This window comes from Pagrus major, chromosome 21 (genome assembly GCF_040436345.1).
Source record: "Pagrus major chromosome 21, Pma_NU_1.0".
NCBI lineage: Eukaryota > Metazoa > Chordata > Actinopteri > Spariformes > Sparidae > Pagrus > Pagrus major.
This window is the reverse complement of record NC_133235.1, coordinates 21840689-21867296: the sequence shown is the minus strand read 5'-3', so window position 1 is coordinate 21867296 and position 26608 is coordinate 21840689. Positions and strand designations below refer to the sequence as shown.

The 26608-nt window shown below is 41.3% G+C and overlaps 2 protein-coding genes across 2 annotated transcripts; one reads left to right on the top strand and one right to left on the bottom strand.

Annotated features, from left to right (window-relative positions):
* The first annotated feature begins 10169 nt into the window (after positions 1–10169).
* Positions 10170–15140, top strand: LOC141016958 (insulin-like growth factor-binding protein 3). The gene is made up of 4 exons (XM_073491567.1): positions 10170–10542; positions 11228–11478; positions 13233–13352; positions 15015–15140. The coding sequence occupies exons 1-4, from the start codon at positions 10170–10172 to the stop codon at positions 15138–15140; spliced, it is 870 nt and encodes a 289-aa protein (XP_073347668.1).
* A 939-nt stretch (positions 15141–16079) lies between these two features.
* On the bottom strand, positions 16080–19225 carry LOC141016540 (insulin-like growth factor-binding protein 1). The gene is made up of 4 exons (XM_073490953.1): positions 18818–19225; positions 18542–18681; positions 18217–18345; positions 16080–17125 (listed from the first exon to the last, which is right to left on the bottom strand). Exons 1-4 carry the CDS (start codon positions 19164–19166, stop codon positions 17000–17002), a joined length of 744 nt encoding a protein of 247 aa, XP_073347054.1. The 5' UTR covers positions 19167–19225; the 3' UTR covers positions 16080–16999.
* Positions 19226–26608: the final 7383 nt, after the last annotated feature.

Sequence of the window (26608 nt, the reverse complement as noted above, 5' to 3'; positions counted from 1 at the left end):
CTCTTGGACAGAGATCAAGCTGCTTATTACCCCAGTTGAGTGCTTGCTAACATTGCATATGAGATATATTATTCCTTTCGACTTTTTGTGTTGGGCAGCCATTTTATCCAGAGAGGGACCTACGACCACCATCACCACCGTACAGCCCTGTTGATATTCTGACATTGATTATGTACACATGTGTTATCTTGTTATCATGACCTATTATCTGTACCTCATACTTATCTCATACTGTGCCTCTGTGTGTATAACATGCTACATGTGAACAGTTTTATTTGTATATTGATATTGCATTGTTTGATGTGTTCTGTAAATAAACAAAACAAAACATTTATTTAATCTCGATGATCCGTTCGACTTCAACATAGAAGGACCAGTTGCCTTCGGTTATTGTAAAGATAAACAGTGTTTCCAGTCATGTTTCCAGTCTTTGTGCTAAGCTACATTAGCCAGCTGATGGCGGTAGCGTCATATTTGGCTCGCAAACAGGCATTAAACTGGTATCTGTGGAAGCTAAGAACGGCCATGCTTTCAATTTTTGTTAATGCCCTTATCTCTGGCGTGGCACCTCTGGACTAACCTTTTGTTTTCTTGTGGCAACAGGTCATTATCTCACTAAATTGAGATAAAAAGCTAATTTTTTCATATCTATGTAAAGAGAATAAGCACAAATCCAGAAAAGGTCAAACTTTCACACTAAAGTTCCAATTTCCAATTTGTAAGTTAGTTGTGTGGTAGGTTGGGCCAAACACAAATCCAAAACATCAGTATGTGGTGAGTTGGGAATAAGACTCAATAAACAACTTTACTCTTACAAATTCAATCTAAAACATACAGTGTTCTACTTCTCTACAAACTAAATAAACAAACTCTCTCCATTTTCATGACTGAATAAACAAACTGACCTTAAAGGACAACACAACTTCATACTGTCTTACGTACTTTTCTAGCTTCAAACAGTGTTCTGGGACCTTATTTTCCTCTGAGACCAGCTTGTTTATTCAGTTAGGGAAAAATACATATTTCTGAGTTTGTATTATTACCTCATTAATATTGTAAATATAATTCTGAGTTTGGATTTCTTCCCCAAAACTACATAGTGCCCCTTTAAGGGTTTTTTAAGCACACTGCTGAACCAAAGACACCATGCACAGGTCTTACCTGGCCTCAAGTCTCAACCACAACAACTGCAGCATCAGTCACAGGCAGGTTTGTAGCTCTAGTGTCTTCCAGTAGCAGCTAATCTCCCAGAACAAAGGAGGATTTGAGAAGTAAGCAGATCATGACACGGCATGACATGGGTCAGTAAGGAGTAAACTCTGCTTTGTGGAAAAACAAATCGATTCAGTTCAATGTGCAGCCAGCAGAGGACACTAGTAACACAACACTTTTGAACCTGCACAAGTGGAGTGGTTTTGTGACGTGGCTTATTTCCCCAGTCAGAATTAACTTTTTCAGCTGAATCTTAAAGGTTAAATAGTAATCGTGAGGGGACTTAAGTGGACCACCACCCCATCTTCTAACTGTGCATCTGTGCTTTCCGTTTTCTCAGTGCATATGCAGAGATCCAACACACACGTGTCCACTGTCTCATTTGTGAAGTGCAGTAAAAGAGGATTTTACCTCCACGCAAGCCCGGACAGGTCGCTCTAATGGTGCTGAGAGGGAATAAAATTGCAGAGCCTAGCCAAGGAGGGAGGAAAGGTGTAATGGGGTAGACCCTCCCTCCCCCCCCCCCCTCTCACTACTGTCCCTCTGCAGGTGGTGAAAGTGAAGAATTCCCGGGGAGGGCAGGAAGGAAGCGAAGGCCCAGGTGTGGCGACTGCAGAGGGCCCAGAGCCCGTCTTCCTCTGTTATTTAGTGCGGAGTGGTCTCGAAATAAAAGAAGCCGGGGAAAGTCCAGAAAAGCAAGCAACATTATTAGACTACAGAGGAACCTGTCAGGAGAGACGATATTTCACACAGGTAATAACAGTGTGTGAGAGTGCTGTGTAGGCCTGACTAAACACTGCCATGATTCCACATCAGACTTGATTTAAAAGTCTTAGTATTTAATAATAACACGCTGATTAATGGTATAAAAGAATGAAAAACAGGCAAGAGAGTACACATAATGAGCCTCTGTAATATAATCGCTATTGTGTTGTCGTTCCCGACCTGAGCGAGGACCCATAACAGACACTGATTAAGCCTGTCACATACAGTATGCCTGCCTCAACAAATACCAGCCTTCCAATAAACTTTGCAGATTTACACCAGTCTCTCTCTCTCCGAGTGTTCTGAAGCCAATCAACTTTCACTCTGCAGATAATGTGGAGGTGAAAGGCCCTGTTTATCAGCGGGCTGACAGAACTCATTCTCATTCCTCCGCCACCCCGAGCTCTGCAGCACTTTTACAGCCACTCAATTAGAGGGGCAGGGCTCATCTCTGTTGCTCTGAGGCATAGAATAAAGGTTGGGGAGCAAAAATAGAAAGCGCATTCTGGGATGGCTGCACAATTTGAGGCCCCATGTTTGGTTTTCAGCAGACGCCGAAACCTCAAAACACACTGTGAGATTAATTGCGGGCGCCAATATCGGGCCACGCTGTAGTAAAGGTCGGGTCAAGATAAGCTGTTAATGACTAATGCACAATGGTCTTTTTGTGCCATACACAGAGAAAACAAAAACGTTTGTAATGTATTGCTGTCTAGAGGACCCATTAACCAGAGGGTGGCAGGTGGCTGTGGAGTGGTCTCAGCAGGTCATGGTCACTGAACTTGAAACAACAAGCAGTGAGGCCAAGTGTTGCCTTTGTCATGTGAATTTGTGTTTGGTTCAAGAGTGACATACCCCCCCCCCAGTCCTGTTGGATGACCTTAAGCCCTCCTTCATTAATACCATCCAATAGAGAGGTGAAGTCTCGCCTCTTCTGGCGTGCCCCACAAGACCTTATTTCAGAAAAAACTCGTACAGTAATTAATGCCAAGAGACTCCACATTTTTATATTTTTGAGCCAGGCCTTAAAGTGACAGGCGCTAAAACAGAATACAGTGCTGCAGCACTGGACAGTATAAGTAAACTGATGTGTTTTTTGAGCACTAAAGCCTGTAAACCTATTCTAGTAGTAACCAAAAATAAAATTATTGACCTAAAAATGTATCTTCTTTAATTTGATAAACATCATATGTGTGATTCATGCCACAAGACACATAGATTTAAAAAATGGTTTGTTTCTCACTATTCACGACTGTACATATTTCTTCTAAAATACAGTCCTATGGTGTTCCACCGGAGGGGCGTGACTCTCTACATGCTGTTAATGATTTAAAACAGAATATTGATATAATTCATCTTGCTTGCAAACAATTTTTTCTGCGCTCTTGTACACATGGTACAACGACCACAGGCTGTTGGGAGGCCTGTCCTGTGCAGTCAGCCTATCATAGCTGCTGGTTAAGTGGTTGTTGTTTTTTTCACGAGAAATATACTAAAGATCAGCACCACACCTACGGCAGCAGATGTAGCCCCAGAGTTACAAGTACTTCCAGTTGGGAATCGCCAGGCTGATGAAGAAGAGTGAAGTACTGCAGATGAATTTGGGCCCACTGTCTTAATTTGAATGACTGAAAGAGTGAAACCTTCCACACCATTTTCTGACTAGGCCATGACGGCAGTGAGAAAATCCCTGATCACACCTTCTTTATCAATCAATTGTAACTTGTCTGCACTAGCTTATCCCAGTGCACTATAACAAAGACCAATAACGTAAACTACATTGTAAACCACAACTACAATTACATAACAAATTATGAACGGGAATAGTGAAAGATACATCTTGAACAAGATGCAGAATGATACTATAGAGAGGAAATTGAATTAGCTGAATGAACCTGTCAGAGAGGGCTGTAGCTGCATTTTCTCTTCATTTCAGCATCAGACCACATGTTGCACCCACAGACCACCATAGCTTATAAAATAAATGGAGCAGGGGATATTCCCTCCTCCACCAGCTATAATTTTGCCTTTGTTTACGATGAGTAATGGTGTGTTGGTGTCAGTGAGAGAGTGATACATGACTGTGCAGGAATAAATTACATGTCCGTTTCATTTGTATTTAAATCACACTGAAAGAAAAAAATAAATCAAACATGAATTAAAAAAAGGACTCAAAAACAGCTTATGTTTACATTTAGAACATGATGTACATATATTTTATTTACTATATGTAGTTCTTAAATAATGAAGTTCAGTGAGAGAGTGACTGAAAGGCAGCATGAGAGTCAATGTGTTTTGCAGATGTGAGGCAGTGCACATACATGTGCGAATACATGTTCAAAAGTCCTAATGTGCCTCCACGAGACAGAGAAATACAGACATAGGAAGTGATACTGTCTGGGGGGGATTCGGGGCCCAAAGTGAGCGGCGCCACTCTCAGCCCACTTCCGAGCACTCTGCAATCCGTCAGGCTGAGTGCTGAGAGTTCCTCTCTCTCCGTCCTCCACTTCGCTCGGGCCTAATTACAGCCTTGCACTGCCTCAGGGGCCAAGCCTCCAGAAATGGGGACCACGACAGCTCCACGAACAGACCACTCCAGAAAAATAATTAACCCACTCTGGAATTAGATGAAAGGTGGCCTTTGCCCTTTTGGCTCTTTATTTTGTCCACCATTCAAACCACATCTAATAATCGGATAATTGTCGAAGCTCTGCGAGCAGAATCAAAGGGTAAAGATGATCATAATAATCATAATAGAGACCTTTGCGTCCGATTCATCTGCTCGAAACAGACAGGGGCGATTATACGAGAGAGGGTCATGAGACTACGGGGGGAAAAAAATAATAACAGTGACCGTACCAGACTTGTCATGTGATCTGTGGCAGCCTCATTCCTAAACAGTCCCAACCCTCCCCTCTTATCCCAACACACCTACACACTCACTCTCCAGACACACCGGACCCCCACTGCCATCCCAAATTCCAGGTAAGTATGGGGAAAGAGTTGGTTGGTGTTGTGAGAGTGAGGGGCATGCACACACACACACACACACACACACACACACACACACACACACACACACACACACACACACACACACACACACATCTCCTGGTTTAACCCAGACATGTTCTGCAGACCTCCAGCTGATAAAACTATGTGCTTTTCAATCTGTGAGCTTTGGCTGTCGCTGCAGATTCTTGCGCTTTTCCCCGTCACTACAGTAACACCATCCCCTCCATCTCTGCACTGAACACTGACAAAATCACACAAACAGAGCCAGAAGTGGGAAAAGAAGCATTATTACATATGAAATATCAAAATACGTCGCAGTACTTTTTAATGAGAGAAAATCTGAACATACATCAAGAATGTGAACTATATTCTTCTCTTCCTCCCTTTTCTTCCTTCTCTCATGTGAGCTGGCTATTTATTTTGAAAAGGAACATCAATCACCATAAATTTGGTAATAAAAAGGCAAAAAATATATTTCCTTACCTTTAAAGGAGACATATTATGGTAATTTTTAGGGTCATAATTGTATTTTGCGTTACTACCAGAATAGGTTTACATGCTTTAATGTGCTGTGGCACTGTATTCTGTCTATAATGCTCTGTTTTAGCTCTTTAAGGACCCCCCTCCCGAATACCCTGTCCGCTGTGATTGGTCAGCTCACACATGCCTGACCTTGCATCAATAACAACAACTGATCAATCAATTCTTACATGCCAAACTAGCCGCTTGGCATAAATTATGCAAATGTGTGATATGGTGACATAGTGTGGTGTCACAAAGTTGCGGACTTAAAGGCAGTGTTACTGATGAGGCGTTTCAGGAGCAGTGATTTCTGTGGGAGAGCGGAGCTTCTGTTGGTGTGACCTTTTTAACTTTCAAGAACTTTTACATGCAGAAGAACCTATATAAAACACTGAAGGAAAGGAAAAAAGGGTAATAGGCCTCCTTTAATTAGAAATATCATGTGTAACTGACAGGTTGGTTCTGAATCTTTAAATCTTTATTCTTTTTTAACGCTATGAAGAACATTACTGTTCAAAAGCCAAAACCAGAGGTGAGAAATTTTATTTTCCGAATTTCGGTGGCTTGAGGAGCGCGACTGGCTCCACGGCTAACTGAGTCATGAGCTAATTAGCTAACTGTAGCTAGCTACAGCTAATGATAGCTAGAAAGAGCAGCAGTGTCAGATTACACAAAGGGGGACCCAAACACAAGACGCACATGCAGGCAGGTACGGAACAAAAAGCGAGTTTTGTTAAATAAAGCTGAAAACCAGAAGTCCAGAAATGAAGCAACAAAGGCAAGAAAACAAAACAGGACATATCCAAGAAACAAAAGTAAAACAAAGTACAAACCAGAAATAAATGTGAGGAAACAGGAAGATGGGACAGGGAGACACAGGAGAGACAAGGGCAAAACAGAACAGACGAAACAGACAAACAGAGACAGGAAGACAAGGACATAAATACACGAGGATGATTAACTGATAGAACACAGGTGAGGAGTGAAAAAGGCGGGAAAACAGACAAAGGGAGGAAATAAAAAGCAAAACGTGACACACGAGGACAGAACTGTTGGTTTCTGGCAGCTCCCTATTTTTTTGGAGCTTCTTTCAAATTCTGGTCATATATTACAAATTACACTTTCAACAACAGAGATAACAACTCCAATTGTTGTCTGAATACAGGGACAGAAATATCCGAATTAGCGCAACATTATGAAAATAACCACTCACAACTATACAGAGCAGCAACCTGACTTTTATAAGATAAAACTAACAACATGTGTGGCATCCAGAGGCAGGCATTCAGTAGCTAGCATGTTTTTGGCCTACCTAAGCTACAGCACAACTGCCGGGGCCAATGCAGACCACTCTCAGAGCTTCGAGCGAGTGTATCCGATTTGTCCAAATCATTTTAAAACAGTGGAAAATTGTTCCGGATTAGGATTTGACAAGCAGGTTGCGGTTGGCCTTCGCAGCCTCTGACAGCAGGTTATGTTAAACACATGTACAGTAATATCCTGTGTGTGCAAAAGCAAATTCTTCACACTCCCTCTCTACTGAGTGGCTGCTCTGCGGGACGACATTCCTTCAGTACATTACTCCCTGTGCCCGACGCTCTCCTCTGCTATGCTGAATATGCACAGGTGGCTGAGAGACCCCCTTCCGAAGAGCTCTGAGCGGAGGAGAGGGAGGAAAATCAGCAGGCTTTATGAAACAAATGTTTGGCATTCCATGGAGCACTGCTCTGCTGTAGACCTGTCTGTTAACAGGCGGCTGTACGCCAGGGCTTGTTGGCAACTGATTTGACATTGGCTTCCAAGAAATTTCAAAAAGCAAAGAGGAACTGTACACCTCGCCTCTCCTGCTGTTATTCTTTTGAGGTATTTTGGACATTTTGTGCCGGTGTTTGTATTCCCTCTCTCATCTGTAACCAATTAATAGTGGAGCTAAAAATGCTTCAGATGTAATTACTCAGGAATTTTCTCACTTACACGTGTGGTATGTGTCCTTATTTCAAGGTCTGCTTTGTAGCACTGACAAATGACTAGAACAGGCCCAACTATGTCACACTTCCCAACAACAAGTTCAGAGACCATTACTTCACTGTATGTGTGAGGGACAGGTACTTGAGGTTCCTTTTTTGCACTGAATGCTGAGTACCATATGGGCAGGTCACCTTGAATTATGCTCGACTGGTCTTCATGTTTTAAACAAAACTGATTGTGTAGACTGATTGCGGCAGATCTTGCAGCTGAATTATATTGTGGCGTTCGTTTTGTTTTCGGTTTGATATAAAATCTCTCCACCTGGATCATATTCGTCCCTTTTATAAAGCCAAAGCCTGCAACAAACATCAAGCCTATAACCTTCTGAAGCCGGCGTTCTGCAGAACGACTTGCAAATACCAAGATTTGAGTTAAATAAAGAGGTAAATTGTTATACAATTTAATATACTGATAGTGTCGGGGAGTGATGAATTAAATCTAAATAAACAAGTAGTTTAGGTACATTTTGAGGAACCTGTAAGTAGTTCAATCAATATTTACCTCTTGCAATTTATGTGTACGTAAAGGATAAGTTCACCCAATAATGAAAATTCAGTCATTATCTGCTAGAAAAGGAGGTGAAGTTTTGGTGCTCTCAAAACATTTCCGGAGCATCACAATGAAACAGTGTTGCAGCATTCTGCTAAACAACTGCAGTATACAGAGACTTGATTCAAATCGTGACAAAAGAAAAACAACCTGAAAGAAAAAAAAAAATATATTAAATGGCTCCATATAGCTAATTCGGTGTAATCCCAGAGATCTGATTTGATAAAATGTTGTTCACATGCCTTATTAAGCCGAAATCTTCACTTAAGTGGCTTAGTCAAAGGCTGAAGTAGGTGCACGAGCTTGACTGCTCGTCAAGGCCGTAAATAACATCTTGCTGGATGGAGCCATTTTGTGCTTTTTTTAAAAACGTTTTAAAACAAGTCCCCATCCACTTCAATTGTTTTAGGAAAATGCTGCGACACGGTTTTGCTTTAAGGCTCCAGGAATGTTTTGTGGATTACGAAACTTCACCCGACTTTCCATCGCCCATTTTTGTGTCAACTGTTTCTTTACGGCAAGGCAAGTTTATTCATATAGCAACATTCAGACACAATTCAAAGGCACACAGATACATTAAAAATAAGATATTAAGAAAATGTTAATATTGCATTTCAAAAACAATTAAACCAAATGTGAGCCAATAAACACCGATTAAAAAGAAGTTATGAATAACTACTTAACTACTGTAACTTCAAACAATGTTGGGACATAAAAACTATCAGGTGTCAATTAGTCTATTGATTATTTCTTTTTATTAACAAACTGTCAGAGAAGTTTTTTGTTACCTGGTTAATCGACTTTGGTGCAATATGCCCACCAGGACTCTGGAAAGTAGGCGTCTGACTAATGGACACTGTGTGCAAAACCTGCTGTTTCCTACACTTCCCCATCAACAGTGAGTTATTTAAAAAATATATATATTTATTCAGCCTATGTATGACCTGTGAACAACTGGGCACCTTTTGCCAATAGACTCAATTTTTTTAACAAAGTAGTTTGAACTTATTTTTCTAAGTACTGATACATTTTGGAAACAGCCTTTTAATATTCTAAGGTGGAACATTTCACGCACTGTTTGGTTGTTTCATGAATAAAAATGCACAATTTTTAATAAAACAACAATTTGTCTTGTATATACAAAGTGTTATTATATATTTTTATTCTATATTTGCCTCTAAAATGAAGGGAAGGAGAGGAATTAAGCACTTAAGTACTTGAGTAACTGTACTTCGCTCCCTTCCAGCGCTGATTTTGCATCCAGTCTTCACTGCTGTAGCTACCACCATATCAAAGCTTGAAATAATCATCTTATGAATGGATTGGTTACAGTTTATGCGCTTAAAACCATATACAGGTCATGCAGGGTCATGTGCAGCAGCTTCTAGGGGCCACAGATCAGTGGACACACATGCAAACACACTTCTATAAACACACAGACAGAACCGAGGGGAAAAAACACAGAATCATGAAGCAGATGAGGCTTTTAAAGTGTCACTGAATCACTGAAAAATTGGAGCTCCAACAAAGTTTACACACACATACACACTGTCTCTCTCTCTCACACACTACTGGCGCCCCCTATGAATGAATCTGCGCATGGCAGATGCTTCAAAACCAAGAGTTGGGACACATTTTAAACATTTCTGTGTTTTTCTTTGCACGTTTTCCCCCTTTAATGTGTCTCATAGCTTGAAAACTGCTTAAGGCTTCAGTATATACAGAATATTGTGACTTAAGTGAAATGCACAAGGTAAAAAGTTAATCAATCAATTTGTTTAAAAAAATAAATAAATCAGAAATAAAGAAAAATAATCAGAAATGTTATTCTACTGGTCTGCACAACAAGCTCCGGGGTGCTGCAGCTCTGATGGGTTATGAATAACGGGAGTCGAGGCAATTCATCAGTAGACCGCAGGCTACCCGGGGGTGTGACTACAGTCACTGGGGTCTATATATTGAGATGTTTTGTCCGGTGGCTTTATGTGAATGAGAGAGAAGCTGCCCCAGTGAAAAGTCACCACAGCAGGACAAGCAGGACTCTTGACACCGCACACTCCCCGGGCAGACTCCCCGCAATGGATTCCTGTTTTCGCGCACTTTGCATGACTTTTGTCCTGGCATCGCTCACGCGGAGGTCAGGTGCGGTCGGACCGGTTATCAAATGCGAGCCGTGTGACGTCGGAGCGCGGCTTTTGTGCAAACCTTTGCCCAAGGACTGCGCCGAGAAGGTCCGCGAACCGGGCTGCGGCTGCTGCATGACCTGCGCGCTGAGCCTCGGCCAGCCGTGCGGCGTGTACACCGGGAGATGTGGCTCCGGGATGACTTGTCAGCATCAGCCCGGGGAGACGAAACCTCTGCAGGCTCTTCTGGAGGGTCGAGGGCTCTGTGCAAACGCTACTGCTAAACGACTCACAGCCGGACCGACACCTCCAGTCAATGAACTGCCAGGTAAGTCTAGTGCGCGCACCTTTTTTTCCCTTTTGCGTCCATTTTAGAGACTTTACGCATATCACTGTGCAACAAGTGTAGAAACGTGTATGTATCACCCTAATTACATCTCAATCCTCTAATCACAAAGGAAGATGTGTTCATGAGAAGCTTCTAATAGCTCTAAAGGAGTAGTTCCACAATTTATTATCTCCATTTTAGGCAGATTTGACAAGTTCACAAGTGATGATCAACTCACCCTTAGATTTCCCCCATTAAATCAAGAGAAGGTGGAGAATGAGACAGGTTGAAGAATAGGAAGGGTTTTTTGAGCCCTGGAGAAGAGAGGTGCAGCTCACTATCAGATAGGTGTTGAAGACCTGGACCTCTTTGAACCCATCAGCGAAGACTTAATGCTGATTTTCATGTTAGGATGATTTTGACTGAGATGGTTTTAAGGATTCAAGGTTCAAAGGTAGAAACATGTGGAATGAAGTGGTGCTGGGAGTCATCTTAAACTCAAAAGATATGCATCATCTCAGGAAATGCCTCAGAGATGTGGATCATTCATGACCATCAGTGACCTCCAGCTGGCTTCAAAAGATCTATACGTCCGAATTATCTTAAGAAATACCTCCTTAAATGAAATATGATGTATGCTGGTGGACTGTTTTGTGATTAAACACACGCTGTTCTCAATCTTTAGTAGACAATATGGAGACTCAGGACGAGGAGAGGAATTCCACTGGCTCGGGCCTTCAAACCTCGTTCAGCACTCACAGACCCACGGGACCCATGAGACCTCCGCCTCACCCCTTCTTCCCCTCTGCCAAGTCAGAAGTGCTCCGCCGGGAGCAGCAGAAGAGGACCCAGAGCTTTAAGATGGAGGAGCTCCCGGGACCCCTCATCACAGACCAGCAGAACTTCTCTCTAGAGACCAAACAGGAGCCAGATTATGTAAGTACCACAACCAATATTTTTCAGTCTTCAGAGCATACTGGAGGAATGTTTTTCCCCTCTTCCTCTGTGTTTTTGGTGTTTTTCTCCCCCTGCGGGTGATGAAATGTTTTGGGTCGCGGTGCCGATGGTTGGCAGGCATCATGAGCAGTAGAATGGCATGGCAGCGAGCGGGTATGATGGCCCTGCGGCTGACCCGGGTCAGGCGGTTGTTTGGCCACAAGGCGTCCGCGTGCCGGCTGTACTGGGAGCCAACGAATGATGGATTGGCCTATGTGAGTGCCTGTTGGGAAGCCCTGCTGCTATTTTGATCTTCTCTTTGGCCAGAGAAGTGAGCACACACTAGTAATGGGCTTTGACTGGCTGCTTTGATTAGTGACTGGAGCACTTGGACTTGAGGACAAGCCTTTTGGCTCCTTCTTTGAGCTCTTTGAATTCACTTTATCCCCCATCCTTTGTGTAAAGTGTAAGAGTCCTAAGCAGCTTTGGCAAGCTGTTAAGCTGCTACAAAATCAGCCAGATGAATTAATTTCTCATCCCTCACCTCTTTCATATTGCGGCAACCATTGTTTAGGAATTACCGCAGGGCGGTGTGCGATGCAGCGTGAATCGGCTTTGTTAACGTCTTTATTTTGAAATGAAACAGAATTATGGGTGAGCGATCAGATGAGGCGTCCACAATCTACTTGACTCAACTTGATCAACTTGAAATCGCAGCAGTTAATGTGTTCTCATGGCTCATTTCCACATGATTCTGTGCGCGCATGCGAGCCAACCCGAAATCTATTCACTCCTACCAGAACCTCAGTGATCTTCATGTGTATACGAAACTCATCCTTCCATTGTTTTGGTCCGTAAGACGCAAGTACCAAAATTCTAAATTTGTTTTATGGACAAAGTGTATGCCCTGTGTGCCACAGGAAGTTAGCATAAACACATCAGTTAACTGAGTGATAGATGTAATACAGCTCTAGTGTCGTGAGATGATTTTTGTCGTGGATTGGCGCTAAATTATTAAAAACTGGCTTGACTTGAGTTGACTCTATTTATACATTTTTTTCCTATTGAAAATTTCAACGCCATATTTAGCTAACATTGGTAGCATGCTAGCTGTGTAACATATATAGCTCATGCGTAATTTATCTGAACATTCGTCAGTTAACAAAATATTTAACAAAACTGGCTAAACTTACTTGTCGAGTTGCGTTTTTGGTCCTGTTTTAGTCTCGATGATGCTCCATGCACATAAAAAACAGATATAATGATCTTCTTTCTCATGTTAGCGGTAGCGTCTCCACCCATCCATAAAGAAATGCAGAACACTAGGAGCATATGTCCAGATTCACACTATGTTAAGCTAAATAGACTGTGAAGCTAATAGGATGAATTTGTTCATGTGGCTCTCCTTTGAGTGCGTGAGACAGTGAGTTTTAGCTAGCAGCATGGCGGACGAGGAGCATGTGCCAAAAATTCTTAGAATGCAATGTTTGGTTCAAACGATGCTAATGCTTGAGGAGAAATTCATAGACTATTTCAAGCTTGACTGAGGTCTGCAGGAAATTTCAAAACGGAGGAAAAAGAATGAAATTTAGATTGTGATTGCAATTAAATAGATGTTCCTGATATTTGTTTTTTGGGTCGTGTCGCCCACCCCCACAGCGGATTGATGTCAAAATCGCACTGTAAAACAACATCAACTGCACTCAGATCTGAGAGAAATGACATTAACTGCTTATGTGCTCCCTCGTCCGTAGGGTCCCTGTCGGAGAGAGATTGAGAGCATCCTCAGCAGCCTTAAGATCACAGACATCCTGAACCCCAGAGGTTTCCGCATACCAAACTGTGACAAGAAGGGCTTCTATAAGAAAAAACAGGTAAGAAAGCACCTTAATTTGATGCTAAAATATAGATTCCTTCAATGATTTCATGAGTGGCTACACGTTATTTAAATAACTAATTGATGAACGCTTGTTCACAACTTTGAAAGCAAAAAGGAAACCCGCATTTCCTTTTTTACATGCTGCATTAACAGAGATTCAATGCTGAAGCCTAGTGACTCAAAACTTTAAGTCTCCTGCAGCCCAATTACAGATTTGTAGCTGTCCTCCTGTATTCACTGGTAGTTATTAGAGCCTCATCATTGCACCACCACACCAGTGAGGTAGACCCTAGCCACTGGCTCTGGAGACGGCAACCACAGGGGCCAAACCCCAGTGGGGTTGACGGCTGGGACGATTGGCCGTTTAACGGGAACCCTCCCAGGGAGACAGACGTCAAGGTGGCCACCGGCACCCGATGCGCTCCCCCCATAATTGCTGGACTTTTGAGAAGCGTGCACAGAAATAGAGCCGCAGCCATCCCCACGCTCACATGGTTCACCCACGATCGGGTTGTAATAAATGAGCGGTTCTGACGCATTCATATGGAGGCACTTAGGGCTCCCGCGCCACTGTATCACCGAGGCAGCTTCTCTTATAACACAGCAGTCCCTCCTGCTTAATGGAAGTGTTCTCCTTGACCTGCAATCATCTCATAACCAGCCTCACAACGCCAGGCTCATTGTCTTTGTTTATGTAGAATGGGCCTAGTGTACCGCGCCGAGCCCTGAGGCGCTGAAGGAGTGGCAGACATTTCATTTCGGTCAGTTTAATTTGGACGTTTGCACGATTCTAAGCGAAAACATCTCTTATTACAGCTCTTAATAACAGTTAATGTCTTTAGAAAGAAAAAAAAAAAGCCTACCCAGGACTGATTTAATGCTGGAAGCAGACGCATTTTTTCTTTCCGAAACTGGGCCTAAAATTTTGATTGCTGTATTAGTTTTTTCCTCGCAGCTACACGTGACTTACTCCCTCTATACCTCCAACGCACCAGCAGCCCGACAGCTAGACAGCCCTACTTCATTTGCGATCAGCCTCTCAGTCAAACCCCGCTGAACTATCGAACTAAATAAGGATGCCCTCCTTTCTGATCAGCTCCTCTGTGCAGCAGCAGCAGCAGCAGCAGCGCAGTTGCTTTCGCCTTTGAAATGAATGGCTGCATGTTTTACTAGAGTGGAGGTTGACCTTTAGTAAAATTGGCAGTAAAATAACAGCCCTTGGGTAGCTCCACAGACTCTGTAAGTCATTTGTAGTACCCATAATTTGGAGCTGTGGGGTATAATCAGCAACAGATGATTCGTACTGGCCACCAGCTTCTGAAAATAGATCTTGGTTCTCAGTTGTTCACAAATGGGACTAAGCAAATATTTTACCAGGTTTCTGTTTACCTTAAAGGTCTCTATATGTGTGTGTAACAGGAGGTAGACCATAAAAGCAGCTCAAAATACCACAGCGTGTTGGATAGCCAAGGCTGCGTCGACTCAGCACAATCTGACCATTAATGCCTCTTAACTATCGTTGTTCTACTTCATTGAGTAAAGTGGCTCGTTTACCCATAATGCTGCATATTCATCTAGATTTGCACATTTAGCTGCTCCCCTCCCCTCCCCCCCTCTCTCTTCCCTCCCTTCACCTTGTCCCTTCCTTCACTTTCAGTGCCGTCCGTCCAAAGGCAGAAAGCGAGGCTTCTGTTGGTGTGTGGACAAATACGGGCAGCCTCTGCCAGGTTTTGATGGGAAGGAGCGAGGAGACGCCCAGTACTACAACTCCGAGAGCCAATAGGAGCGGAGCAGGACGGAGGGAGGGAGGGTGGGAGTGAGCGCAAGGAGAATTGTAAACAAACGGAGACACTGAGGATATTGGGAGAGAGGTCAAGAGATGGCTCGGCCGATATATGGATGTTTGCTATTTCTATCTGTTGCCCGTGGGACCTTTTCTGAGGCAGTGCAGAGGGAACAGAGGAAGAGTAGCGGGAGGAAAAAACAGCCTCCAGATGCCGTGGATGGATTCTTCATAAGCTGGCAAGGACACTTTCTGAGAAGAGGATACACTTTAAAGAGTTGATCTCAGAAGCCTGATTATAAAAACACAAGAGACAACTGTACCTGCCACAAACATTGATGAGAGTGCTCTTCATTTACGCACAATTTGAGTGGCATTGCACATGTGTACATGCTTGTGATGTATATTCGTAATTTGTATGCTTGTGATTTATTACAATGATATTGTGTGTGGTCGTGACAACCATAAAAATGTATGTATGTATGACTTTTTCAGAGTAAGCATGCAGTGCCTTACTATGAACTCCTATTCCTATGAATTCCATTTTTTCCGGTTGCTTCCTGCTCCTCGGGGAGCTGGATTACCGGACTGTGCAGCTCAAACACTCCAGTGCATATAAACTTTTTTATGCTTGATCTCGAGCCACAGAAAGAGGGACGTTTCCTTCAACCTGTTGTTACTGTTTTGTTGTCATTTTGCATAAGCTGAATTTTTGGGATAAAGGCCACAAATAATGAAATTATTTTCATCACTTGCCTTGGTCAAAGTAAATACGCTGTTTGCATGTACAATGCAACCCTCAGAGGTCTATTTTTACTTAATAAAGGCAGTTTAAAAAGATCAATCCATCGCTTTTCTATTCTTTTATCTCTTCGTAGTACCTTCGCCTGCTCTGAGTGTGTATTAAACTGTGGGAAAACACATTAAAACACGACCCCGTCATGATTAAATAGCATTTTATTTGAAAGCACATCCACAGAATTAGAAGAATGTGTGCATTTTTTCAACAAAAAGACAAAAAAAGAAATAGCAGCATCCCAGACATTCTCTCCACGAGCTCAGCAGCAAACAAAAAGCATACACACACGAGTGAATCATAATAAATATTTGAATATATGCAAGAAAAAAGGTCAAAATAAGTGTGAGAAAGCTGTAGCTGAGAAGAGCCCTCAGCAATCCTCTGCTAAGCCTGTGGACCTGCAGAGACTAGTAGAGGTAGACAAATGCAGAGCAACCCATCCCAAACCTCACCGCGGCTTGGATGAGTCCTGATATGTTTGTGCTTGGCCACCGTGCACATACTTGTGGCACTTTAAGTATTTCCCCCAATACCCATTGAGGAAACGCCAATGGAGATACATTCAGACAATGTCAACATGTTGAATGAATGAGCGGCTGTGTCGTTTCGTGCCGTGTGCAGCTCCAGTTTTGAATGAATTATTGAAAAAAAAAGCTGATCCTGAAGAGGGCTTGGCAGAGCTGTGGGCCTGTGGTTTTTAGCAATGGAGTTATTTAGTCAGAAACACAAATGTATACAGTGTTGCCCTATTTACAATCACAAAAAATAGGCAGACATATAAAAAATCTAAAAATGACAAAACGGTTGATGCTAGGAAGAATATACAAGCACTGAATAAATAAGTCTTGATAGATACATACATCATGAAAATAAAGTGAGAGGAAATTTCCCCCTTTAAAAATAGGATGTTACATTTTCTCTGAATGATTGCAGTTCATCAGGTGGTTGCAATCCGATTTACATTATTTCCCGATTTGAGGCTACGGAGCATGTTTGCTTGTGTTTATGTGTGTTTGTGTTTGTGTATGTGTCTGTGTGTGTTCATGAGCGAGTCCATCCTTCAGTGAGTGACTTCTTGGTGACACTCTGAGTCACCGAGCAGGTCGGCCGATCCCGGGATCTTCTTCCCGTTCCAGGAAGAGGCACACCAGCAGCGGGCGGGAGGTCCGACCAGAGATGACTCACACTGAAAAAGAAACAGGGATGGGAAACCACATAAATAAATGACCCATAGCTGCGAGATGAATCCCTCTCAACAGGTGGAATTAATCTTTTCTTGGAAAATATATGGATGCACTGATTAATCAGCCAAACATCTGTGTCGGCCAATATATGGCTTCATTTGGCAAATACGATTACATTTCTGGGTGATGTTTATCTGATGTGTCACATCATCATCAGCTCTGGCACATTCATGAGCGACTGGCTCGTGAGATCCCTGCAATCAGTTTGTAAGGATATGTAAGTCCTGAAAAAATCCTGTCATTGAGTAGGTAGTTGTGTAGCAGCTAAAAGGGCATTTAAAGCAGTTACCTTTAAAAAAAGAAGGTTATATTAAAGGTTGTTTAAAAAATTTGAGTGCTCAGATTTGTGATCTTTCAAAGATAGTGTATTGAAGGTGTGAATGACCTTAAAACACTTTTAATCTATTTTTGGAATGAAGGTTTCTTTGTTTTCCTGGCACAAAAAGGGGGAACAAATCGGTATCAGCCTCAGCTTTTAGCCAAATTGTTATTTAAACATTGGCTTGGCCGGATCCTTGCCACTAGAGGGCCCCGACAGACGAGAAAAGAGCATCAACTCCCTACATATATTCCAAAAATATAAAAAAAATTGAAAAAATCTCCTGTCTAAAACTTTATTCCAGTGTTTATATATTTCTTTATTAACCATAAACATACACAATATTAGGGTTAAGGTGAAGGGTAATATATTTCAGTGGATTCACCTCATCAAGTCAGAGGAAAAACATCCATAAATGGACATTTTGCCATTTAAATATCTAAATCTAAATGAGTTGAGACAGATGAAAAAAAAAGAAATTTAAAAATATATATTAAATGTACGAATACAGAAATATATGCTAAAATATATACCTTACTAAATCAGTGAGCACAATAACAGTCATAGGGGAAGTTAAGTAGTTTTGTTTGTTTACCAAATATCAAAATGTGTATGGAGGGGGCCCCGAAAAATATAGCAAGTGTAATCTGTCCATTTATTCCGGTCCTCAACATCAGTATTTGTGCACCCCTTGCGAAATCCTTTAGTTCTCACCTGCTTGGCCTTGTAGAAGCCGGTCTTGTCACAGTTGGGGAGGTAGAAAGTTGTGAACTTCTCTCCCAGTTTCTGCTGAGAGTTGGTTATCGCCTCCAGTGCTGCATGCAGTTCAATGTGACAGGGACCCTGTGCACAAGAGAGAGACAAACAGTGAGAACTACACTCACATATAAACAAATACATCATATATTAACTTCAAAATGATAGAAATCCCAGTTATCTCTACCAGCAACTCAGAGATGCTCAAAACCTAGTGCTCCCTCTAGTGGAAGGAAGGCAGACTAATCATCTTGAAGTGTCAGATTGATGTTTTTTCCCTCACCAGTGGTATCAGTTTGTTGAGGATGGCGTTCAGCTTGGCCTTGAAGCTCTCCTGGCCCTCAGTCTCTTGGTGGTCGACAGCATGGTTGGTACCCAGCATGTAGGGAGGGGAGCTGTGATCAGTGGCTCCATCAGCTTCCTCTGTACAAGTTCAGGGAATAAAATTACTTTAATGTATAAAATAAGGTCTTTTTTTAAAATGTTTTTTTTATCAGAAATGTGTTTCCTCTGCCACATTTTGTTATTTAAGGATCTTATAACAAAACGTTGAGATTACCATGGCCCACATCCTCAGCGCAGACCCCCTGTCCTCTGGTCAAAGCGTGGAGCGGCCTGGGCTCACCGGGCCTGGGAATGCAGCGGAGACCCTCACCACAGTGGGCTGTGTAAACCCCGCAGGATGCTCCTTTATCCAGGGCGCAGGCCATGCAGCAGCCACAGCCGGGCTCCTTCAGCACCTGCCTGCAGTCTGCTGGGATGGCCGGACAGTTGTTCAGTTTCTCCGGCACACAAGGGGCACAGTGGATAGGCTCGGGCCCCACCACCGGGGACGACCTCACCACGGTCAAGACAGCCAGAGAGGACACCGCTGCCGCCAATATCAGCTTCTCATATAATCCAGGCATCTCCAGTCTTCAGATAGATGCTTCTTCTTTTTTGTCTCTGTTGCGACTGTACTTTTCCTTCTAAAGTGACTTCTCCGAACCAGCAGTATTTATACAGCCTCCAGAGGCGTTAATGATTGACACACTGACCACAGATATAAAACATTTTTGACAAAGCTGCTGTAAACGGTGGATGACCTTGCTTGACGTGCGTAGATCCACGTTCACAAGGTCTGTTGTCAATATTGACTCTGGAACAAAGTGATTGTACATCAAAACAACCCTGTTTTTGAACGGCCATAATTACTCATCTGTGGCTTTGAGGTTATGACAACAATCACACCAAAACTGCTTTATGTGTAAGATATGTATCAATGAAGTAGTAAATAATAACATCCACAATAAGGAACACTCTATAAGTCCAAGGAGTTATAGGCTATAAAATAATGACTGGTGATTATAAAAACTCCATCTGTGATTGTTGTTGTTGACCAACACGTTTGTGAAGTGATGCTGACAGATTTTCTTCTCTTTGCTCTGACACTGTTTTCACACTCAAACCCTGTTTGTCCCTTAGTCTCCTTGGTGAAGGTTCCTCTTATCAGGCAGACAGATAAACAAGATCATTCCCCTTTTACATTGCATAACCCTAACATTATGGATTGCTCTGCTAGAATCACAACATGTTTGTCGGAAGAGAGACTGTAGTAACTGGTCGTTTCTTTGGTGTAGTATTTGTCATAACGATATGTATGGCAGATGTCGGATACCTCCACTTACTCTGTGTGATACAAACAGCAACATCACGCTCGCTGTGTACTCTATATGACCCAAAGCTCTTATTTTGTAAGTTTGTGGTTGTTTTTGATGTGTAAGCACTAATTTGAAATGTTTTGTGCTGCAATACAAACAAATGCCACCCTCGGATACAGTCCTTCAACCAATTAAGTAATCAGGATTTTTTTCCACATTAGTCTGATCTAAATTGTTTTCTCTTCTGTGTTTATGACTTGAGAACTGATGGGAAAATAGTTTTTCCAGGATAATATTTCTCAGTTCCTTCATTTTTTCCCCCCCCATTTGTGAAAACACATGCAAAACAAAACCAAACAAAAAAAAACTTTTTCAGGAGAAAAAATAATTTTTTTTCTCGTGTGAAAAAAAAATAAATCAGGAGAACATGTTTTTTTTTATTTGTGTAACCGCATTTATTTTCTAGGAGATAAAAAGAAAATGTATTTGTGAAACTGTTTGAAAATTTTTCTTCAGAAGACAAAGTTTTTTCTATTTCGTGTGTGAAACCGAATTTTTTTCTCCTGGAAAGTTTTTATTTTGCACTTCGTTTCACACATGAAATTTTTCTTTCTCCTGAAAAAAGAAAATTTTCACACACATGGAATATATATATATTTTTAAATCCAGATTTTTTTTTTTCACATTTTCACACATAAAACAAATTCTCCTGGAAAATGTTTTTTCGCACTTGGTTTCACACATTTTTCAGAGAGAGAAAAAAAAATCACGCACATCGAAAAAAAAATTCTACTACATTTTTTTCACTGTGTTTTACACATGAAAATAATAATAATAACAAAAAACTGATTTTTTATTCACACATTTTTACAGATGGAGAAAAAAAATTAACAAACTTAGCAAAACTTTTTTCCCCCCTCACCTGTTGTCAAGTCATAAACACAGGAGAGAAAACAATTTTGATCAAACTTAAAAATGGATCACCAGAAAATAAAACATCTTCACTTGCCCCTCAGTGTGTCTGTAAACTCCAACATGTTTATGTAGCTGCATATTTAGCCGTGACCCTTTATCCATGCTCAGTCAAAGCCCTTGACACTGGTGGTGGTAAGAAGGCATTTTAGCACAATGAATAACACTGAAATGATGAGCATGTGGACTGTGTGTATATATGTGTTTGAAGTTAGAAAAGGTACAGACATAAACTCCTTGACCTTGGAATAACTGTGAGGAACATATTGGAAAAAGATTAGTAGTAGAAAGTACTCAAACGTTAACATGTCAAGGTGTATAAATGATTCATACCAAAAGTTTTGTAATGTGTCCGGTATATCGACTCAGCTGACAGAATCAGATCTCGTGTAAAGTGTAACCAGGAACACAAGTCTCACTTGAGAAGTCTTCATCTTAAATCTCACAAGGTGAGTTGTTACAGTTTGTTGCCTCAACCAGATCAAAACTGCCAAACTCCTCTCCCCAACTCTTTCCAACATCGCCTCCCCGAAACAACTCATATCTCGGCAGATTTGAGAGCGAGACTTCACCTTGAGCGTGTTTCTGGTTACATGAGGGATTCATGTAATGGATTATTATTTAACAACAAGTGCAATCTTTAATGTTGTCAGGCATTTTTAATAACAAACTTGTTCTGTCAGTGGACATAACTTAACAACAGTGGAAGTTGCAGCAATAACAAAGGATTACGTTGCAGCCATCTCAGCTGTGTCACGTCAGCTGAGGCGATCTACTGGACCGATTGTAAAACTTATTTTTACAAACCAAAACGTAAATATAAGTCCCTTTAAAAAAAAAAAAAAAAAAAAGAAAGAAAAAAAAAACAGAATAACTCGATTCTTGCACTTTACCTGACTACTTACATTTTATGTAACTTCACACTTAACATAAAACACACACAAAGAGGAGTGATTAAATTAAATTGATTGCACTTCAGCCACTTATATTACTTTACTTCATTACTTAAGTATGTGTAGTATTTGTTTTGCTGTTTGGTTAAATGTTGTGTTTTGTTATTTATGTAAAACTGTACGCAAGAAGAAAAAGTAAGTTTTTCAGCCCGTTCTACTCAGAAAAACTTCTCACCCAACCATAACTCAAAACATAAGCCTGTTTCTCTCTAGCGTTAACAAATACACATGTAAACATATCTGCCTTTAAAGTACTTGTAAAACACACACGAGGACTTGACTTTGGCCTGTAAAAAAGTTGCACAGTGTGCCTTTAGAAAGGTCAAGGATTTTTGGAGTCTCACTCCCAACTCATCAAAAACTGACGCTTTGGGCCGACCTGGTATCTCTTTTTTTAATTAATGAAGATTGATCTTATTTAAATAAATCACAATCGAATCAAAGTGTCAGCCAGCAAGCTGAAAGATAACCTCTCCCCTATTGCTCTTTACAAGCTAAACCACCCACTATGTGTGGGGGCGTGCGTGTTTGTGTGGTTTGTGTACGTGTGTGACGGCCCGGAGAGAGCTTTGGCCTCTCAAACAGTGTTTTGGCCCTCAAATCAAGAACACCGACTTGGAAAAAAGGTAAACAGGTTCAGGCTGAAGCTGATGATTTATTGAATATGATGCAAAAACTACTACTCATGTAGAACAAATGTTTTCATAATGCAGTGAGCAGCCTTATTGTGTGTTTTCTATTTTTTTTATGTTTGTTATCCACTGATAACAACAAAAAAGGAAAAACAGTGACTTGCTCATTAAATGCTAACCCTTAATATGGCCCATCAGCTGTGATAAGTTTGTTCTAATACAGTGTTCACCAACGAGGTTGACGTGTTTCACCTCGACCTCCAAAGCTGTTACTCAACCACCAGTTGGTGAGTTGTTGCCTCTTCAATGTTGACCATCAGGTCCACCAGCCACTCAGGAAACGGCTCCTCCTTTGAAATATTTTTAAGGACATTGGTGAAAAAAAATAAATCATTATAATCTACATTTTTAAACGTTAAAACATCTTTGCTTAAAATGAACACTTACAACCAGAGACTCCTTCTTGGGCCTCTTCCTGCTTGCCTTCCTCTGCACTGGCGGTTTAGGTGTTGTGTGTTTTTGCCATATGATCTTGGAGATCTTAACACAGAAGAGCATCACCTCCTGTTCATTCTTCATTTGAGTTGTCACATGTTTCGTTTTTATGTATAATTGCGGCAAAATACTTACCTTTATTCTCAGCTCACCACTACCAGACCTCTTCTCATTTCCTAGCCTTGCCTGTTTGGGTGGGGTAGCTTCATCATTTAAATCAGACACAGAGAAACTCTCCAGTTGCTCCTGGTGATTGCTGGCGGATCGCCTCTGAGGAAAACTCAACACGTGGCTGAGGGTTCGAGACAGTCGCCTCGGTCTCAGGACCCTCAGCTCATCATTTTCGTCTTCTTCTGTCTCTTCTGCCGTCACCTCCTTCGTCTCCACACCTACTTGAATCTGAAAATCCTCCTCTTCTCTTTCTCCTGTTTTGCCTCCTTCTATGTCATCTTCCTGCTCTGACTCCTCCTGTATTGGCTCCAGATGTGGCCTCTGTTCCATCATTTACATTCATGTTATTTTCATATTTAATGAGAGATATTTGAACCGTGACTTATTTCATATGAAGATAGCAAAAAAACAATGGATTAAAACTTACATTTTGCTGCTGAAGGTCCATTTTGCTTGATGACTGAGCTTCTCATATGAAAGGACCCTGCAGCTTCAGATTGTAATTAGCTGATTATTCAAATCAGGTGTGGAAGCTTAACGACAGACAGGTGAGGGTGGAAGTGAACGTCCTGTCTGACACACAAAGTGACAAATGAGGGAATTTAATCTGAGCCAAAGCTGAAAAAGCTTTAGATGAATTACATTTGATCTTTTTTTCTAAATTGCTGTGCGTCTGTAATTTTTTATAAAATACTTTTCCAATAATTTCACTTGAATACCCTGGAAACAGCTCTGTAATTTTGGTACTTACAGAACGGGTTCACTTGGTACACTTCCATTATTTATAAATTAATTTTAATTAACAAGTGTAACTTGTACTCCTTTCCCATTGGACAAAAAAACATAAAGACCTACTCACATCTGGCTTTTGTCTTCAGTGGGAAAGGAGTCATTCCCAGGTCAAATGACTCTGCAGTAGTCACAGGTATATGTCAGCTCCAGCTCTGATCGACAGTGATGGAAACGTGACACCCTAATTTTCCTTTTTACACTGCGATGCAAAGACGTGAAGTTCCAGATGTTTTGTTTTCCAAGCAGCCTTCGAACATTCTCCAGTTGGTGTTGTGTTTCAAAAAGAGACTGAAGTAAATGATAAAAAGTTACCATTGTTGCGACCTGACTGGCTTCCATGGTGCTTTCTGCTCTTCCCTGTTTGTGGTGTCGAACATGACAGACTCGGGGGGGAAAAAAAACATGAAGGGAATTTTGTCTGATGGCAATGAAAAAGGAGTGAATCCACTATTTTTAGCAGGTTTGCCCACAAAAAAAAACATGCAAAATGCATGAAAATACATTCAATACATTCTGTTTGACATACAACAAGGTACTTTAAACTGTTCATGAAACACTGACCTACATAAGCAAAGTCATTTTTTTTTTGGTGGAGTGCTGATTCACCATTGTCATATAAAAGTTATCACACAAACAGATACATTACCTCAGTTCCATGTGTTCTGCAAACAGATGTGTTTCACACCTTTTCAAAACAAGCTCAAATTGTTTCCCACAGGAGGAGGTGATGCTCATACCGCTTTTGTTAACAGGGGCAGACAGAATCAATATAAAAGTCTCATGAAGCTGCTTAAATAAGTGGATAATGAATGGATATTAACTTGAGGTCAAACTTCAGCAGCTCTTTCAAAAGAAATTCCTCTGGAGATCAATAAAATATTTTCTCTATTTTCCCTCAAATTAGTTCAAAATACATTTTTGTTTCCAGGAGATTCAAATAATAATGATAATAAAAAAAACATCTCAGATCCACAAATTTAAGTATTATCCAAATCGTCTGTTGTTTTCTTGGTTGTTGAAATGTAATCATTAATGCATGTCACGACCTAATTTACTCATCTTGACCCTCTTTAGCCCCGATGACACCAGTGGGAGTGTTTGTTTGTGAACCATCATTTACCTCAGATTCACTTCAACTTGACCGGGAGGGTGATAACAGCAGCTGCACTCTTTTAATAGCTTTTTTTTTTAAAATCTCATTCAAGACACATCAGCATTACACTTCATCTCATGTCATCATTAACTGATCAGAATTTGTTATGTTTCATTCCAAAGCAGAAATAACTCCTCGGCTGTACTACCCTGAAAATGGTGGAGCGAGCCAGGTGTTTGTTGACTTAACTGTTACACTGAGTGAACCCAAGACAAATCCTACATCAATGCTGGGAAAACAATTTTGGCCCCCACTCGGTGTTTGGGGGCATAGTGACATTCAACTGGCTGCTGGCTGATGATAGGCATAGTAAATCTGTCAATGTCTGCCATATTTTGCTGCGCAGAGTGAAAGCTGTTATTTTAAGAGCAATAAACGAAGGTGTGAGAAATGAAATTTTATAGAGCGGAACTAACAGGGAAAACTGCTCGTAAAAAGTTATATTTGTTAGCTGCTGATCGTTTGCCGTGCTGCATGTTGAGGTCTGGGGGGTTAAAGTGTAAATATTGTGTTTCAGATTGAAAATCCTCACATGGCTCGTACCTAAAAATCCACCAGAAGATCCTCATTTACAACCTAAACCACCATCCCAAACGCCTACTTGTTTAAATATTGACAATAATATCCATTTACTTTAATAATTTTATACACCAATATCGTCTTTATTACAAAATATTCAATAACCCAACTTTACACTGTACAAGATACAACATAGTTTACAGCTTTTGGCTATTTACAAAAAGTCTGATCTGCATATCAAAGTGAATATATCTAAAAAGGCAGGTTGCAATCACTGTAAGCTTATTGAGTAAGGCAAAAAACTTGAAACATGATGTATTTACACGTTTGCAGATCCAGTGAAAGTTCTACGATGATGAAGAAACAGGCTATAAAGATATCTGAAGCACCTCGCGTGCCCGAGAGCGTATCTGAGGGACGTGCTAAAGCTCATATTTTCTGAGGAAAACTCAAAATGTAGCTTCAATGTGTAGCGAAAAGACAACGATGTACGCCCTGTAAAAAAAAGAAAAAAGAAAAGAAGATAGCCAGACATTGCACCGAAGAAATGCGCCAATGTTACGTGGAGCGTCTGAAAAAGGCTTCAGCTCGTGCAATTTGTTAGAAGTTGTGTGCTTATTGTGTTATGTGCTTACAGTGTGCTCTCCTCTGTGTGTGATGAATGCCTCCGTGGATGTTGTTTACATGCGTGTTTGCACCTTACGTAAGGGTGCCCTGGTCCTCCTCTATGTGATGCTTATCGTACTTTGTGACTGGTCCAGTTTTGGCATTAACTAGTTTCCATTGCTCTTTGGGTCTACACACCTTTACTGCCCCCACCGCTGTCTGTGAGAAGACTCAACACACGCCACATTGCATTAAAACTATCATGAATTAGGACAATGTAAGACGGTGTTCAGAAACCCTTATTTTGTCTCTCCAGGAGCGCAAAAATACACTTTTTAAGTCTGAAAGCCAAATATGCTCAACCTCCTCTCCCCTGTGTGGTGAGGCAATACAAGCGGTAAAACTAAAGATCTATGG